This window comes from Hyperolius riggenbachi, chromosome 10, assembly GCF_040937935.1.
Source record: "Hyperolius riggenbachi isolate aHypRig1 chromosome 10, aHypRig1.pri, whole genome shotgun sequence".
NCBI lineage: Eukaryota > Metazoa > Chordata > Amphibia > Anura > Hyperoliidae > Hyperolius > Hyperolius riggenbachi.
In genome coordinates, this window is record NC_090655.1 from 109,514,749 (window position 1) to 109,532,220 (window position 17,472).

Here is a 17,472-nt window from a genome sequence, read left to right on the forward strand (position 1 = left end):
GCCGGAGCAGTGGCGAGATGCGGAAATACAGCAAAAACCGGTATTTCCCAAAAGTGATTACCGTGATTACCGTGCTTAGTAAAACCGTGGTATACCGTAATACCGGTAAATCGCGGCAACCCTAATCGGCGTTACCCGCCCGTGTCCCTTCCCTCCCGCTGATAGGAGGGAAGTGACGCGGGCGGGTAGCGCCGATGCGGAGGAGGCGGGGGAGCGGCGCTGACAGACAGCGCATAGGTAAACATTGTGCTGGCGACACGCTGCGTGTCGCCAGCACTGCGGGGGTATAGCGGCGCGCAGGGGGGACATGGAGGCACACCATGGGGCAACGGAGGCTGGTGTTAGTGTGCACAACCAGCCTCTGTGCCCAAGTAACATAATTAAATCCCACCTCGGGTTCTCTTTAAGGTTCCCTGTAATACTATTGATCACAAATCAGAACTGGTAAAAGAACCATGTGAATCCCTTTTCTGATTCACACTTTACTGCTGTAAAGTTGAGGCCTATGTGTGTCTGTTGCCTGGCAGTCCTGCTGATCTTCTGGCATAAGAAGTGAGTCACAACACTAAAACAAGCATGTGGTTAATCCAGTCAGACTTGAGTCAGAGCACCTGATCTTCAAGCTTGTCTAGAGTCTATGGCTAAAAGTATGACACAGGATCAGAAAGACAACCAGGCGATCTGCAGTGTTTAATTAAAAAGAAATAAATATGGCAGCCTCCATATCACTCTCACTCCGGGTTCCCTTTAAGCCACAAGCACACTGCATTTTTTTAAATCAGCTACAGGCTGGGAAGTACACATTAGGGGCAGGCATACTTCAGCCTGACACATTAATACTATCCTGATGGTGCCTTTGTTGTGTGCTGGTGCTGTGGTTGCTATACAAACACTTCTGCATTAGCTGTATTTACATTTATGGCAATAGAAGTACAGACAGCTTGGTACAGACCTAAGTGCATACAACATTACCCATAAAACACTTACCCAGCTTCACATCACCATCTAATGTAAGCAGGATGTTTCCTGCCTTTAGATCTCGATGAATGATTTTATTTTCATGCAAATAAACCAGCGCCTCCAGCGTCTGCTTACATACCACCCGGATCTGAGGTTCTGTTAGTGGACGTTCCAGCTCTGCAATCAGAGAACACAGCGGTGACTCACCTGCCCATTGCTACAAACTTAACACTGAACAGAGAAAGTAGGGATATGCTTTAACCACTTCCCTACCCTGGTCATTTTTACAGTTCAGCTCATCTCTGATTAGTTTGGCAATAACTTTATCAATAATTATCACAACTAAATGATCTATATATTGGGGTGGGGGAGGCATTTTTATGGCTGATATTTTATGGAATTTTATGGCTGATATTTGTTATTAGTAATTACCTTATTTTCTATGCATTTTAAAAGGAAAATAAGGAAAATAGTGAAAAAAAGATACACAATTTATCCATTTTCATACATCATAGTTTTAATGGAAACCGTTCTATTTTACATCAAACCCACACAATGTATTTGTCTCTCTCTCCTGTCTAAACAGTTAATTTGTTTTGATAATGTATTGGAGGTAACAATTAAGTAATGTATACAAACTGCTACTGTCTGCTCCTGGAATGTGCATTTTACACTTGTTTACTGATTAATTCTGCCATTGAATTCCCTGGGAGGAGGAGAGGGATTTTCTGTAATTCCTTTACAACTCTGCAGTGATGTTATCAGGTCAGAGAGAAATAAGCTGTGTGATCTAAAATTTTGTGGGGAGGAGAGTGCGGAGACTTATTTTCATGTCATAGGGACAGGAAGTGGTTAAAGAGAACCAGAGCTGAAAATTGGGTTTAGAAACCGATACTTACCTAAGGAGAGCAGTGTTCTCCCCAGAATTTTTTTATAGCCGGGTGGCATGAAATATTAGCCGGGTGGCATGAAAAAGTAGCCGGGTGGGTCGAGATGAAAATGCAGGGCAACTCTGCTTACAGCATAGGAGGAGGTGAGGAGATGAGCAGATGACAGCCGGGTGGTCACCAAATCTAGCCGGGTGGAGCACCCGGCTAAAAGAGCCTGGGGAGAACACTGGAGAGGGCCACACTTGCACAGTATCATGAAGCCGCTCATGCACACGCTCGTCCTTGAAGAGAAGCACTGCCCAGATTAGATGACTGATAAGCCCTTGTCGGTAATCTTTAAAGGGTTTGCGCTTGGTGACAGCGGACCAGAGGACAGCTAGGGAAGCCTCAAAAGAATCCAGAGGTTTCTCTCTTCTTAGGCAACTATGTAATTTCTACCCAAGCTTTGGCTCTGGTTCTCTAAAGTGGTATTAAACTCAACATTTCTACTTTCCTCTAAAAGATTCTTTACAGCAAAAAAGGTACTACCTGAAAAAACACTGGTAGCAGAGTAGCATTCAAACAGTGAAACACGGCACTTTATTCTTTAGTGGGAACACAGTTGCAGAAGTGAGGAAATAATTACAATAGTAGCTGATAAGAAAACAAACAAGATAATATAAACACTGCCAGCAGTGTCGCAGCTGAATACAAGCCAAAAGTGTACACAGGAGACATTCTCACTGGATACATTGTAATATATAAATACAGCAGCTATGCCAAAAATTACAATGTCAGTTTTCAGTGCAGATAAACTGTACTTTGGGAATTTGTAAGCCGACAATAATACTCGTGCACAAAATCAAACACGATAACTGCATGGGTAATAAAAAAAAATAATAATAGGAAAACATGTTTTTACTGAATGCTAAGTCAGAGTTTAATCCCTCTGTAAATATGCCATCCCTTTTACTCTGCCTCTATGGAGACATTAGGTAAACACTGGCATTCAAAATTACTTACAAGATGCAACAAAATGGTATTTCATTATAGAGACTGTAGAACACTAGAAAGCTTGAGTGGCCAACTAGCTGTCCTTGAGTCATAAAATAAAATGGCATTGCTGAAAGGTTAATGAATTAAAGTTTATGATGTTGCAGGGTGCATGGCACCAACTGCAAGAATAGGTCATGAAAAAATGCAGGGAAGCATGGATTTATTAAACAAAGAAAAATATTACAGCTTCCCACTTAGTTTTAGCTGTTATTTTACTGACAAATACAGAAAAGCTGAACGGTAGGCACCAGCTGCAATTTTTAAACCAGCCTTGGCTATATGGCTTCTGGTATTTTCCATCTGTGATATAAACTGACAATAAGGAAATCTCTACAACACAAACTGAGAATATGCTAATAAACTGCATACAGTACATGATCAGAGGTTCAATTAATGCATGTTGAATTGAGCGCTTCAGAGATATAGCCAAGCAATATAGAAAGGTGATCTAAGCCAAACTGCACTGCTGATCAGACACTGATATAGACCTGAAGAAGTGGGTTCAACCCCACGAAACGCGCTTGTCAAGTGCATTTTCAATAAAGCTTTTTTCCCCCACTAATAATGTGTCATCCGTGAGGTACCATTACCTTCTTAACTGTTTTATAGTTTGGGCATAGGGAAGCTCAGAAGACCAGAAGATAAGAAACTCCGGGCTTCTTCTCCCTCCCTCTGCCGTGCGTCATTATGTAGATCACGAGCAAAGGTGATGGAGAAGCCAGGAAGCCTGCAAACGTGCAGAGACGAAGCACAGGTCCGGAGGACAGCACGACTTTGGTTCAGTGTAGCTTCTTTCAATGTAATTTATAGCTGCCACCTGCTGAAGGAGCGGATGAGTGTCCCCTCTTTACTAAATAGTATATGCATATAAGCATACCTACGGCTTCTGCTCAGGGTCCCTTTAAGTCAGGAGCAACGGTTAAAGACGGCAAAGAACAAGACTGGACTGACAACTGATACAGTCTCACAAGAGCATATGGGTGACATTTGCTACTATACACTTTTTTAAGCAAACGCAATAATTCAAACAGAGCTTAAGTAAAAACCTTTTGCTGCATTTCGCTAGACACTTCAGTTAGATAATCCACCTCTATTTTCTAGTCAGAAGAGATTACAATTTTATTTTTATTAATTTTTTTAAGCATTTATATAGAGCCAACATATTACACAGCGCTGTACAGAGTATATTGTCTTTGTTAATTTAAGGATACTTGAACATGGAAGATGGAGGCTGCCAACTTTGTTCACTTGGCTGGCAAGGGGTGGTCTTGAGGAGGCCTCGGGAAGAATCTGGAGGATCCAGAGGCTTCCCTCTGCAAAGGTACGTATCTCATTCTTTGTCCTTAGGGCTGCTTTAAAAAGTGACCCTAAAGGACGACCTTGCCGGAGTCCCCCAGAGGCTTACCCGTCCTCTTCCACCGGATGGGCTCTCGATTTTCCTCTGAAGCCCAAGATGGTCTGTGCTACTACTGCACAGGTGCAGTGTGGCCACACGCACATGATCTTTGGGGGTCTCCGTGGTGGTACAGCCTGGTGGAGAAGGACACGGGAAGCCTCTGAGGGACTCAGAGGCTACTGTCTCCTGAGGTAAGAATCTATATTTTTGTTTTAAAGAGAACCCGAGGTGGGTTTGAAGATTATTATCTGCATACAGAGGCTGGATCTGCCTATACAGCCCAGCCTCTGTTGCTATCCCAAACCCCACTAAGGTCCCCCTGCACTCTGCAATTCCTCATAAATCACAGCCACGCTGCTGACAAAAAGCTTGTCAGAGCTGGCTGTGTTTATCTCTATAGTGTCAGTCTGCTGCTCTCCCCGCCTCCTGCAGAACTCCAGTCCCCGCCTGCATCCCTTCCCTCCCTGCTGATTGGAGGGAAGGGACGGGGGCAGGGACCGGAGCTATGCAGGAGGCGGGGGAGCAGCTGAGACTGACACTACAGATGTAAACACAGCCTCACAGCATGGCTGTGATTTATGAGGGATTGCAGAGTGCAGGGGGACCTTAGGGGGGTTTGAGATAGCAACAGAGGCTGGGCTGTATAGGCAGATCCAGCCTCTGTAGGCAGATAACATTCTTCAAACCCACCTCGGGTTCTCTTTAAGGAAACTAAACTGGGGACTTGCTCTCAGTCAGCAATGCAGGCAGTAAGAGAGAAAGAGGATCAGCACAACAGCCAAGGAAGCACCAACATGGCACCTTCCCTATCCCTCTTACTTCAGAAATCTGTTAAATAAATCGCACATCACCACTCAGCAGACTTACCCAGCATAACTGCATCTACTGCACCACCGGCACAAAATTCAATAAGGATCTATAAGAGAGAAAACAGGCATGGTAACATTGTTTATTTTCAGAGTAAAATGTGATTATTGCACTTCTGGAGAAGATGGTCTGCACAGCAGATGAGTAGTAAAAACTAACATGTACAGTATATCTCTTATGAAATGGATATCTTCTTGGAATGCAGCTAAACTCTCTTTCACTCCTGTGGCCATGTGAACTCTATACAGACAGAATAACTGACAAGCACTGAGAGAACCATCATCTAACAGAGCAGAATCAATGCTTTACTGCAAACCTATGTCACAAATTTGCTTATTAAGTTCAATGTACAGATACAAGGAATGATAATTAGGAGTTGTCTGCACTTGCTTTTCTCAGGGACGGATCTAGACCAAGTTGCGCCTGGGGCAAGGTCAGGTTTTGGCGCCTAAACTGCCATTCCCCATCCAAATTTTGCCGCCTTTTTAAGAATTCAACAAACCCCCCCCCCCCCCCCCCCCAGATCCGTCCTTGGCTTTTCTTGAATGTGGCACGTACATTCTATAGTTCAGGTTTTAAACCTTCAGTTTGTACAAAAAGCCTGTGGTTCTGCCATCCTCTGTGCATATCAGAATGGCAATTGATTCCTCTAAAACATTTGTCTTGCCAACTCTCATTTAAGAGTGCTGGTGTTGAAATAAAACTGCTTGCTTCAAACAGGTTTATCGCACTCGCTGAAGAGCTATATTACGGTTATTGAACCAGTAGCACATGACTAGAGATCGTAACAGCTGGCCTCAAGATGTCTCTGGCAGGAGCTTTAGCTAGAAAAAGAAATACTTGGATCACATGGGTGTTTTACAGTGGACCTTGCATCAATATGCAAAGTATTCATCTACTGTCTTGTCACACTGCAGCACCTCTGTACATTTTTTTTGGGGGGGGGGGGGGGGGGGGTGGGAGGCATGGAGGAATCAGTTAGGCTTTGAAAACTTTGGTACAATGAACAGTTCCGGAAACTGAGCCCAGGCTGCTGGGCCAGTCTTTAGTGAGAAGGACCCCTCTTACTTCCCATGATATAATTCTGCATCATTGAAATTTTCTTTTTTTTTTAGGGAGCTGAACTGGGTTTTTTCTATCTGTGTGAACATACTATGTAAGGAGTCTGCACTATTTTGTTGGTTTCTTTTTTCCCCAATCTTTGCTACAGTATTTTTCATTTCAGAAGCTGCATTAAATGGCCATCAATCATCCTTTTTTGTCTTGCAATTCTTCCTTTTCATTAACTCCAGTGAATTGCTAAAGATGCATTAGGGAATTGGCACGTTAAATGAATTCAGAAGCGGGGAAAAAGTGAATCTCTCCAGCACAATGAGTTTTATAATGTAGGATGCCTCTGCGTGTTCCTCTACAACCATGCAGGAGCAAAGAGTTTTTTTCTGAGTTTCTTATACCGGTACTTCTGTCTAAAAACTCAGTCGTATGAAGATAGAAGACTAATTGATTCAGCTTTACCGATGTAAAGGTTGGGTACATTTACACAGCTGGAGGGATCCCAGGTATTTCGGTCTGTCTTTTTTTAATCTGTTATTGGCTATCAAATGCTCATGCTGCAGCTGTTCAGAGAACATCTGGAATCTAAACAGTCCCATCCATAGTCATAAATGTGTAAAATGCATACTTATCTGGCCCTAAAAGCAGGGAAAATGGCTGAAATAATTTAATATTTTCCTTCGCATCCACTGGTCACTTAGATGTAAGGACCAAAGCAGGATTTATAACATTTAGCTATTGAATCAGAGATGCATTTATTGTTTTTTTTTATTATTATTTTTATTGTTTTAAATGAGATGAACATTTCACAAATACAATACCCACTCACAGGTGAATATAACAAGACAATCCACATGGCTCAAACTAAGACTTATAACAATACCCAGTTACTCCACCAGCCCCCTCCCCCCTGGTACAGGTAATCAACATAGTATTAATAAGGTAGTATTACTTAGGCTAAAGACGTTCATGCAGTACATTTAACAATAAAAAGTAGAAGGTAATGTAAAAAGTTTATACATAAAGTGTAAATTATGACTATGTTATACATCTAAAATAATACAAAAAAAGTTGTGCGCTCCAACCATAAGTGATAATACTATTAATGCTGTTATTAATCAGTCTCACCAGGAGACACTTTGTTTGCGAATCTGGATCGCTAAATACCAAAAGGAGCTTTGTGCGGCTCCCCAAATAAATATATAGTATGTATGTTAGTATAGCGCTCAACAGATGTAATCACATATATAGTCCTGGAAGTAATAGTACTAAAATAAAATTAGAACTAAACATAGGTCCATTTCATAGTTCAGGAACAGTCCCATAATATTTTCTTATCGCATAAGTTTCACTCAGATGGTACACCTCCTCAGATCCACTTTAGTATCTCTAAAACATGTATGCTCACTGGAAAAAGCAGCTGACCCAGTCCAAGCAGCATGTGCACCTCTGGCCCAGCCAGCAAGTCTCTTCACTCTTCAATATGTGATCTCCACAGCTCCTGCATCCAAAATGAAAAAATGCGGACAAAAGGAAAAAAGAATAGCGTAATACTGTTTGATATTGCTTATATCCTCCACATCACCAGTGTGAACCAAACAGGTAGCCACATTACACCCAGTGCGTTCACATGCAGGTATTTCAAGCCTCTCACCATATGCACTGGCTGACCCGGCACAGACCAGCAAACTCGCTCAGCATGGGGCTTTCAACAGCCTCTCCCCAGATGGTGAGGTTCTAAAAAACGCTGACATAGCGTAACTCTGTCTTTTATTGTAAAAAATTAAAAATCCAGTGCACTCACAATGCTTGTAGTTAAAATGCGCAAATCAATATATACATGGCCATTCTGCGTCTCCACCACTGCTTAGGCTCCGCCCAACTAGTTTTGTCGTGATGACGCATCAGGGGCAAGCCAGTGCGTATGGTGAGAGGCTTGAAATACCTGCATGTGAACGCACTGGGTGTAATGTGGTTACCTGTTTGGTTCACACTGGTGATGTGGAGGATATAAGCAATATCAAACAGTATTACGCTATTGTTTTTTCCTTTTTTCCGCATTTTTTCATTATGTATGCAGGAGCTGTGGAGATCACATATTGAAGAGTGAAGAGACTTGCTGGCTGGGCCAGAGGTGCACATGCTGATTGGACTGGGTCAGCTGCTTTTTACGGTGAGCGTATATGTTTTAAAGATACTAAAGTGGATCTGAGGAGGTGTACCATCTGAGTGAAACTTTGAATTTGCGGTAGTAAAACTATTGATTTGCGGTAGTAATATAATAATATACCCACTAGCGACTGTTTGGCTCTCATATGAGCTATTCCCGACACCACACCCAAGATACATACCAGAGGATCACTTGGAATGACAAGTTTAGTGATTTTAGTTATGAAATGCTATTCGAAAGAGGAAAAATTCTGGGACAAGACCATAAAATGTGGTCTAAATCAAGAGATGCATTTATTGTTACTTATGATGACACCAAAGAGATAACTTTTCATGATAACTTTAACTTATGTTCGGCAGGAGGCTCATGGCTGTTGTTTAACCAGAAAGTTTGTTTTCCAAATGTTTATTGTCGATGCTCCACCTTTTTGTTTACAGATTTTCTAAGGAAGTTGGCCACTGGCCATAAAGCACTTCAGAACTTAGCTGTGCATTTGGCTAATGTACTTGAGTGCAGAGGAGATGTAACCCTAACTAAGGGGTGACCAATTTTGCTTTTGGGTGTCTGATGTTACCCCTCCTGCTGCATCAAAGATTCACCCCAATGATGGCCTGCTGTGGAGGAGCACCATGATAAACCACAGGCATGGAGAGAGATGTACAGAAGAGTTACCCAAGTCACTCTATGACTGCCAAACTCGCAGAGGGAGGTTGTGGCAAGGAAGACAGAAGAATCAGACATCAGGGAGGGAGAAGCATAAGCCTATTTAACAGATGTGCATTTTGGCCTTAGAAGAGGAGGCAGTGGGCTTATTTTAAATGTTCATAATGGGAAAGGTTTCCTTCAGAGGTGTAGCTAGGGACTATAAGGCCCCATAGCAGAATATTGATGGGGCCATCAGACCTAGGCAGTGTTGAGCAATGCCACCTGCCCTTAACCTATGGGGTACGAGTTGACTGGGCAATGTGCATTACTATGCAATGTATATTGCAAACAGTCTAGATACACAGGAAAATGGAGTGAACACATCAATTACCACTTGGGCTCCCTCTGCTCCGGGGCCCCATAGCGGTTGCTATGGCTACTATGGACATTGCCACACTCCTGGTTTCCTGAATAAATGGAAGTGTGCATTACCAAATTTGCAAGTATTCCTTGTCCAGTTTATCTAGGGGGAAACAACTGTGATCAGACAAGATTCTCAGAACAGTCCGTTATCACTCATCGCATGATCTACCCTCTAAATCAGTGGTCCTCAAACTACGGGCCGCGGGCGGAATGCGTCCCCCCCCCCCCGAAGCTTTTTCACTGCGCCCCACACACAAAATACATAACTTATAGATGTGGCCCACTGCACCTTTAAATATCATCAGCCCACATATAGAATAGCTGTGCTGGCCCACCCATCCACACACACCGTAGAAGCCAATGAGCAGTCATTCACTGTCTTCCAATCAAATTCTGCATCAAGTGGCACTGCTGTCAAACTGGATGGCAGGTTGTCACCTGGGTATACTTCACCGTCTGGTGTACAAATAAGTTCTTCGGGCGCCGCATGACAGAATGGCTGCTGCTGGGAGTTCTCCTCTGTGCATGATTGGGGAAAATACCTAGATTCAATGCAATGTTTTTCAACATCATTTTATGTATGTTCTGGCCCCCCAGCAGTCGGAAGTATGTTGACTCAGCCCTTGACTGAAAAAGTTTGGGGACCCCTGCTCTTAATAGATATAACATGGTAGCTTAGCTTACAGAATCAAATCAGTACTGTGCCACTTCTGTGCCTAGAATCTCACTTCAAGCCCTCTTTACTTTGTGTACTTTGTAGCACACAGCAAAGTGGTTTTCCTGTTTACTTTCACCTGCTTGTGTCTGATCCTAGTGTGAAAAGAGCAATCAAATAATCCTCTGCTCTGTAAACATTAGCAAGCACAGCAGGCTCTCGGTCCAATAACAGCATGCACGGAACTGCTATGAGCAATATTTTACTCACCCAAAGGTTATTTTCATAATAAAATGCATCCAGCAATTTAACAATATGTGGGTGGTTGCATGATGCCAGAATATCAATTTCCACCATGTAATCTTCAAGCTCATCTTCGGATTTTGTATCGATCACCTTGGCAGCTGCCAGAATGCCAGTCTCTTTATTTTGGGCCTGAAAAAAATACATAAAAGCACGTCAATGACATAGTCATGCTAACCACACATTCATGTCAAGCAGACAATTGCTTAGTAGTGGCCATCTTGGGGCTGGCTCCAATATCTAAAATATCAGGTAAGTCAACTACAACAGAATAAGGGCTGGTACACACTTGGAACGCGATTTTGCGGTGCAAATCTTTGGCGTTTGCGTTTTGCGATTTTTGTGTGGTGGGGAAGAGAATCGCAAGGCAATCATTGTGAAAATGTTGCATGCGTGTTTGCAGTTTATACAAATTACAAACACTGCAGTGAAAATGGTCCCATAGGGATACATTGTACACAGCGTTTTGCTGATCACCTGCTATCAGCAAAACGATGAAATGCTGCAGAGAAGCCCCCAGTGTGAACCAGGCATAAAAGAACAAAGAAAGAATAGCAGTATTATTTTATTATTATGCATTTACATAGCAAATAATAATAATAATAATAATAAAAAAAAAAAAAAAACTTTGGGCCAAATTGAACCGGAAGTCAGTTAAAATTACTAATACTTTTTATTTACCTTGAGAGAGGAAACCGTCACAAAAATCAGAAAAATATACAAACTCCATGCATATAATATGTTCAGGATTTGGCCTCAGACTCTAGAGTGCTAAACCCTTTATCATCATTCTGCCCAATATATATAATACAGTAGCAGTAACACAAAGCATATTGTCATTAAGACAATTGGCAGAGGCTAATTTATCAAGACATGCAAAGAAAACTACAGCAAAAATGGAGCGACTGTCCACAGCAACCAATGCGGTTTCAGGCAGTAAATAAATTATGATTGGCTATGCTGTGCAACTGCATCACCAGAGCTGGAAGGCCAACACCACCTCTACCCAGAAGTAAGCCTAGCAGAGACTATTCTTCCTTCAACAACAAAAGAAGTTCAGTATGGCTCGGGAACTTCTAAAGGCCTTCTTCTCCACCACTATGGAATCTGTCCTCTGTTCATCCATCCTGGTCTGATATGCCTGCACCTCCACTAGCGACAGATACAAACGTCAGAAGGTCATCAAATTAGCGGAGAGAATCAGTAGGAAACATTTTCCACCAGTACCTCAATTTCCACCAGGACCTGAACACTTCTTTCCCCTCCGCTGTCAAACTCTTGAACTCCCCCTTACCTTGCACACATCTCCTTATTTTGCCTCTTAGGCTGCAGCTGCTGTATCCTGATGGTTGCTATTCATAAACTGCTTATTGATACACTGTATCTTCACTGCCACTTTGTTGCTTTCTGTCTTAGACCGGGCCGTCTCCACATCAGTTTTTCTGTGCATTTTCTGCACAGGAAATTGCAACCAATGTTGATCAATGGGCTAGTTCACACTTAAAGGGAACCTGAACAGAGTAAAATGATTTAAAAAAAACACATAATGCACCTGCAAATGATTATTACCGGTACATACCGATCTTGCAGTCAATTCCTCTCAGAGCCTCATCATTTTCTTCATACAATAATGCCTTCCAGATCAGACAAGATTTTGTCAGAACTGAAATATATCAGTTGCTGTCAGTTATAAATTAAAGGACAACTGATGTGAAAGGTAATGTCCATGTTTCCCTATGGCTCAAGTGGGTGATATTACAGTTTAACTGTGTGCTGACCAGGAAGCTGTTATGGGGAATGTCCATTTTCAAAATGGAGGACGGAGAATTCCATTGATCACAGTGGACAAACAGGACGCAGGAGAGAAGAAAGAGATTGAGGAGTAGACTGCATGGGAGTTAAGTATGACGTGTGTATGTTTATTTTAAATTTAAATTTTCAGCTCAGGTTTGCTTTAAATGTGGTTTTTAAATGCAGAAAAACAATTGACAGCATTGCAAAACTGTCAGATAACTCACGCAGAAAAACTGACGAGTGGAGACAGGCCTTTACTTCCAAAACCAACTCCAGGCACAACCCAGTCATGCTTGACCCATAACATTTATTTTGATTAGGATTTGTACAGATTTTCTTTGCCTAAAGAGGTAGATACACACCATACAATTTTTTAAATATCTTTTCAATTCAAGAATTGCAAACGATATTTCTGACTGATTGTAACATTTCAAAAATCTGATCAATGTACCACACACACACACACACACACGTTCAATTTTTCCCCAATTATGAAAAAAAATGATTGAAAACTCAGAAAAAATTGTTTGGGTCTGTACACGAAGTAATCTACAACACACCATACAAATTCAATAAAAATAATTGAGCAAAAAAATCCAGCACTCTCGATCTTTTATCAAATAAAAAACAGGAAATTCGATCAGATTTCTCACAAATGAAAAAAAAGAGACTTGATTTGTCGGGCAACTGATCGTAACTATTACATTGGTGTAAAATCGGATCTTTTAATTGTATGGTGTGTGGCCACCTTAAAATTTTCATCATGGTGTGCGGATGGTTGTGCAGGCAGATTGGTGATGGAATTCCTGATTTGTGGCAGTCCCTGTGATAAACGGAGGGACAGGGTGTACCCTGGAGACACCACAGAACACGGACAATGAATATGGTGAGTCAGCTGGGCATATAGCTCTTCAAATAATGGAAATAGTGTGTAGCTGGTGCACTGACCTCCGCTGATCAGACAAGAGCGTGTGGCACCGATTTCATAGCAACCTACAGTATGCTTGTTGTGATAGGACTTTCTCGACGGTCTATATCAGTGATGGCTAACCTTGGCACTCCAGCTGTGACAAAACTACAAATCCCATCATGCTTCTGCCTCCCCAAGTTATAGCTTAGAGGTGTCAGAGTATTGTAATGGCTCAGGGGACTTGTAGTTCCACCACAGCTGGAGTGCCAAGGTTAGCCATCACTGGTCTATATTAACACACCCTTCCTTTTTCTAAAAAAATGAACAATAAAGCTAAGTGGTGTCACTGACTGATCCCAGCCTTGTGACTCACACCCCGGATAAGTGGCGGAGAGAGGTGCCTCACATAGTAACCCGTACAGGCTTCAGGATGAAGTCATGTCTGTTTATTCAGAAGACTATGATAAAAGCCAACTGGGACAGAACATGCAGTGAGTGAATACAGCACACAGAATCAAGGCACAAACCACAAGCCATCTGCCTGCAGTCTTCCTGATGCAACAAATTCCTTGCTCCCTTTTCCTAAATAAAACTCATCTACTTTTAAACTGGATATGTCCATCATACTTTTAAAGTCGACCTGAACTCAGAACTCTTTGGTCAACCCTACCTGTGTCACTTTGGCCCGTCCCCAGCTCCAAAGCCGCTGCATATTAAGCAGCTGCTGCGCTGGAGGCAGGCCGCAGCAACACAGGTAGAGGGCTGCAGTGGTCTTGCCAATAGAGGGGGTAGGAGGGTTGTGTGTGTGTGTGTGTGTGTGTGTGTTCAGACCTCTAATGATTTACAGCCAAGTGGATAGGTTACTGCCACCTGCCGATCCTCGCAGCTCTACATTTTGTTCCCGAGTTCAAATTCATTGTACTGCCGAGTCGGCCAGGCATGTCCCTCTGTACCCGTTTAAGAGCGATATCCACTAACAGTGCTTGGTTACTCTGTTGTACTGGTCCAGGCCCTATCCCATACAGTCATATCAATCTCTGCCATGTGCAGATGAGGACCAAAAGTCAGAAACAGGCTGTCTATATGTGGGGTTGATGTGGCTGTGTAACATTTAAAGCTATAGGCTTGCTAGAGACACCAGTGGTTCTGGAGGCTAGCCTGGCTTACAGGGGCAATAAGAGATAATTTGCATATTCAGTAGTGGTGCATTGTGGGCAACCACAAATTCACTTATAGCTGAATAAGGCAAATTACACCAAGCATTGCTTTTTAGTAGGAGGGCTTTTCGGTCTCTTTTATCCCCTGATACGTTCCTAGTGGTTTGGGTCACCCTGAGCTGCTTGGTTACTCTATGCACCTTAAAGGGAACCTTAACTGAGAGGGATATGGATGTTTCCTTTTAAACAATACCAGTTGCCTGGCAGTCTTGCTGATCTCTTTGGCTGCAGTAGTAACTGAATCACACACCTGAAACAAGCATGCAGCTAATCCAGTCTGACTTCAGTCAGAGCACCTGATCTGCATGCTTGTTCAGGGGCTGTGGCTAAAAGTATTAGAAACACGTGATCAGCAGGAGAGTCAGGTAACTGGTATTATTTTAAAAGGAAGAATCCATATCCTTCTCAGTTTAGGTTCCCTTTAAGAAGCAAAAAAAAACAGTTTAAGATCAGAAAGAGAGAGTGAGAAACCAGGAATGTAATTTACAGACTCTGCAGAAAGTGGAGAAATTACAATGTGCAGCTCTGGCCAGAGAAGTGAAATGATAATGTACATGAATAAAACAATGTTATTTGGGACTAGAGAACATAGCAGATAGCATGAGGTATGCTTTGGATGGATGTCATAGAAACCTGCAGTGTCCCTTCTAGAAGAAGCTCATCGGCAGCTGCTTGAGTGTTGAGAGGTTACATAGCCAGATCAAAATAATGCTAAAGATGAATCACCTAACAGCTGAGTTAAAAGATGCCCCTCAAAGTGAGAATTTTTTCGACAATCACACATGATGCAGCTAGAAAGGTCATTGCTACCATAACAAACCATAACCTCACACATCTTTCCCACAGTATGACTAGTCAATAGGACCATCGCAAAAATGTGTCAAATCCAAAATGTACACGTCCGGTACAGTAGTAAAAATCAGATCAGACAGATCTGGTTTGGATTAGTCCATTCTTAGTGCTCCCTTTGTTCTTTATGCCTGGTACACACCATGCAATTTCCCATCAGATAGACTGTCGAAACAATTATTTCCGACATGTCCAATCTGATTTTGTATTGTTTTTCTGATTGATTTTGTATACAAGTGATAGGAAAAGCAATGAAAAAAAAACGATTGCTATCAGGGCCAGTTGGAAATAATCGATTCAACACGTCTATATGACAGGAAATTGCATGGTGTGTACCAGGCATTATTAAAGCACTGCCTAGAAAGGATGTATACAAAGATGCCAGCCAGCAGGCCTCGTTACTTGTTGCTTACACGTTAGTTTGGCAGGTGGACTGAGCAATTGCTGTTCAGTAAGTGCTTTCGAAAATAAAGAAAACTCTGAGAATCCCAGATGAGGAGATGAACTAGTCCAAAACCTGTTAGATCCAACAGATTTATTACAACCTGTAAGTGAAAGCAACAGAGGAAAAAGTAATTTATAGTACATTTTACTCTGGGAGAAATGCATATTTCATACGTATGCATACACATGAATTTTGCGTATATTCATTTTCGCTGCCCGGGCACTTTGGCGCAGGGTGAGCCAAATACTAGCTCACCCTGCTGCCAATGAAATGTCATTCGGCGTTAATTACTATTCCCCCTCCAAATTGTCGCAACTTGGAGGGAAAAGTAATTAATGGCCCAGCAATTCACCGGATCACCGAATTACTTGTGTGCAGGCCACAGACTATACCTTTGCTGCTATAGCCGTGCCAAACTCAGGCAATACGCAGCATGCACAGAAAAGCTCTGCCTTGTGAATTTTACATTTTAACATTTTTCGCTTTTTCCCACACAAGTGGTTTTAAGGGTAGGAGATGATCGGAATAGGTTGTCCTCTGAAATCACCAGGGAATTGTGCAACGTCGGGGCCGCGTGACTGGCAACAGTGGGAAAAAACGCAAATTGCACATGAAGATTTGCGACAACCACCTTCAACTACACATGTGTACAGGCCGCTGTGGTATATTCCAAAGCCATCTGTGAAGTGTGGGTATATGAAAGCAGCTCTACACCTGGGAAAACTACTGTTTTCATGCAAAACCATCAGTGCTAATTTATCCTTACTACAAGCAAAACAATTTGTGCAAATTCATATACAGTACTCATATACAGTACTGTGCTGCCAATGCTCAGCCCAAGAGATAATCCTATTAAAAGGCAACAAAACCCATTAGAAGTTCACAGAACGGTCTGTTTGCTGACAACGCTTGTAATCCAAAGAGCTAGAAAGCAAATTTTATGCGTTTGGCATCTTCACTGATTTCTGTCATCACACCAACACGGCAATATTTACTGCACCTACACACAAATATTTGCATGTGAATGCTAGATTACCAGCTGAGCCACAGATCCGCACTGCGGAGAACAGTAGGAGTGTAATTTGCTGTAGAATATTTGCCGACCATCACTTTGTTTCCACAATGTAACATTCACATGCCTGCCCCTGCCATGTGCATCTTAATGGAGGAGATATAAACATTAGCTCTATTGGGGATGAGTTACTATGGTTGGAGAACACAAGTCATCAGCAAACCATGACTTTTTTTTCTGTTCTGTGACAATAGTTTGCAAACCTCATCTAGAAAATATTAGATCTTAGTGGCCTTGGTGTAAAGTTATTTAATTAGTAGCTTTGCAACAGGCTTCAGTAGTGACAAATATATTTCTTAAAACTCTAGTTCAGCCTCCCATATTTAAAATGCACATTAGAAATAATTAGCAATGTACAAGGTGTTGTGGAACTGTTCTTTTGCAGTAAATATACAGTAGTCTCTGTTATCCGGCACCAACGGTGATCATCTGATGCCACATAAGCATGCTTTCTGGTTGCTCCTGTGGGCTAGTTCACAGTGCTCAGTTGTGTTGCAGAATAATTCTGCATGTCAACTCACTGCCCATACAGTTCTATGGGGCTGTTCACAGTACTGCGTTGTAACAGATCACGTTATTCTAACTCACTGCATGCAGGCTTTGTATTAAAGTCTATGTCCAGCCTCAATTGCAGTTCACACTTGTGAAGGCTCATACACACATCAGACCATAGTCTTTGGAAAATGAAAGATCAAAGACCAATTTTACCCCCTTCCATGTAGTATGAGAGCCATACCTACACAGTCTATTCTATGGAGCTGAACTCCCCATCAGACAGAAATCTTTGC

General features: G+C 42.3%; 1 protein-coding gene across 2 annotated transcripts in view; it reads right to left on the bottom strand.

Moving 5' to 3' along the window:
• Window positions 1-17,472, bottom strand: part of SLK (STE20 like kinase) — a 124,739-nt gene that overhangs the window by 58,691 nt on the left and 48,576 nt on the right. For both annotated transcript variants that reach the window (XM_068256717.1, XM_068256718.1), the window contains exons 2-4: window positions 10,365-10,529; window positions 5,149-5,197; window positions 988-1,137 (exon numbers count right to left, since the gene is read on the bottom strand). In XM_068256717.1, coding sequence (XP_068112818.1) covers window positions 988-1,137; window positions 5,149-5,197; window positions 10,365-10,529 — 364 coding nt within the window. The remainder of the gene's footprint in view (window positions 1-987; window positions 1,138-5,148; window positions 5,198-10,364; window positions 10,530-17,472) is intronic.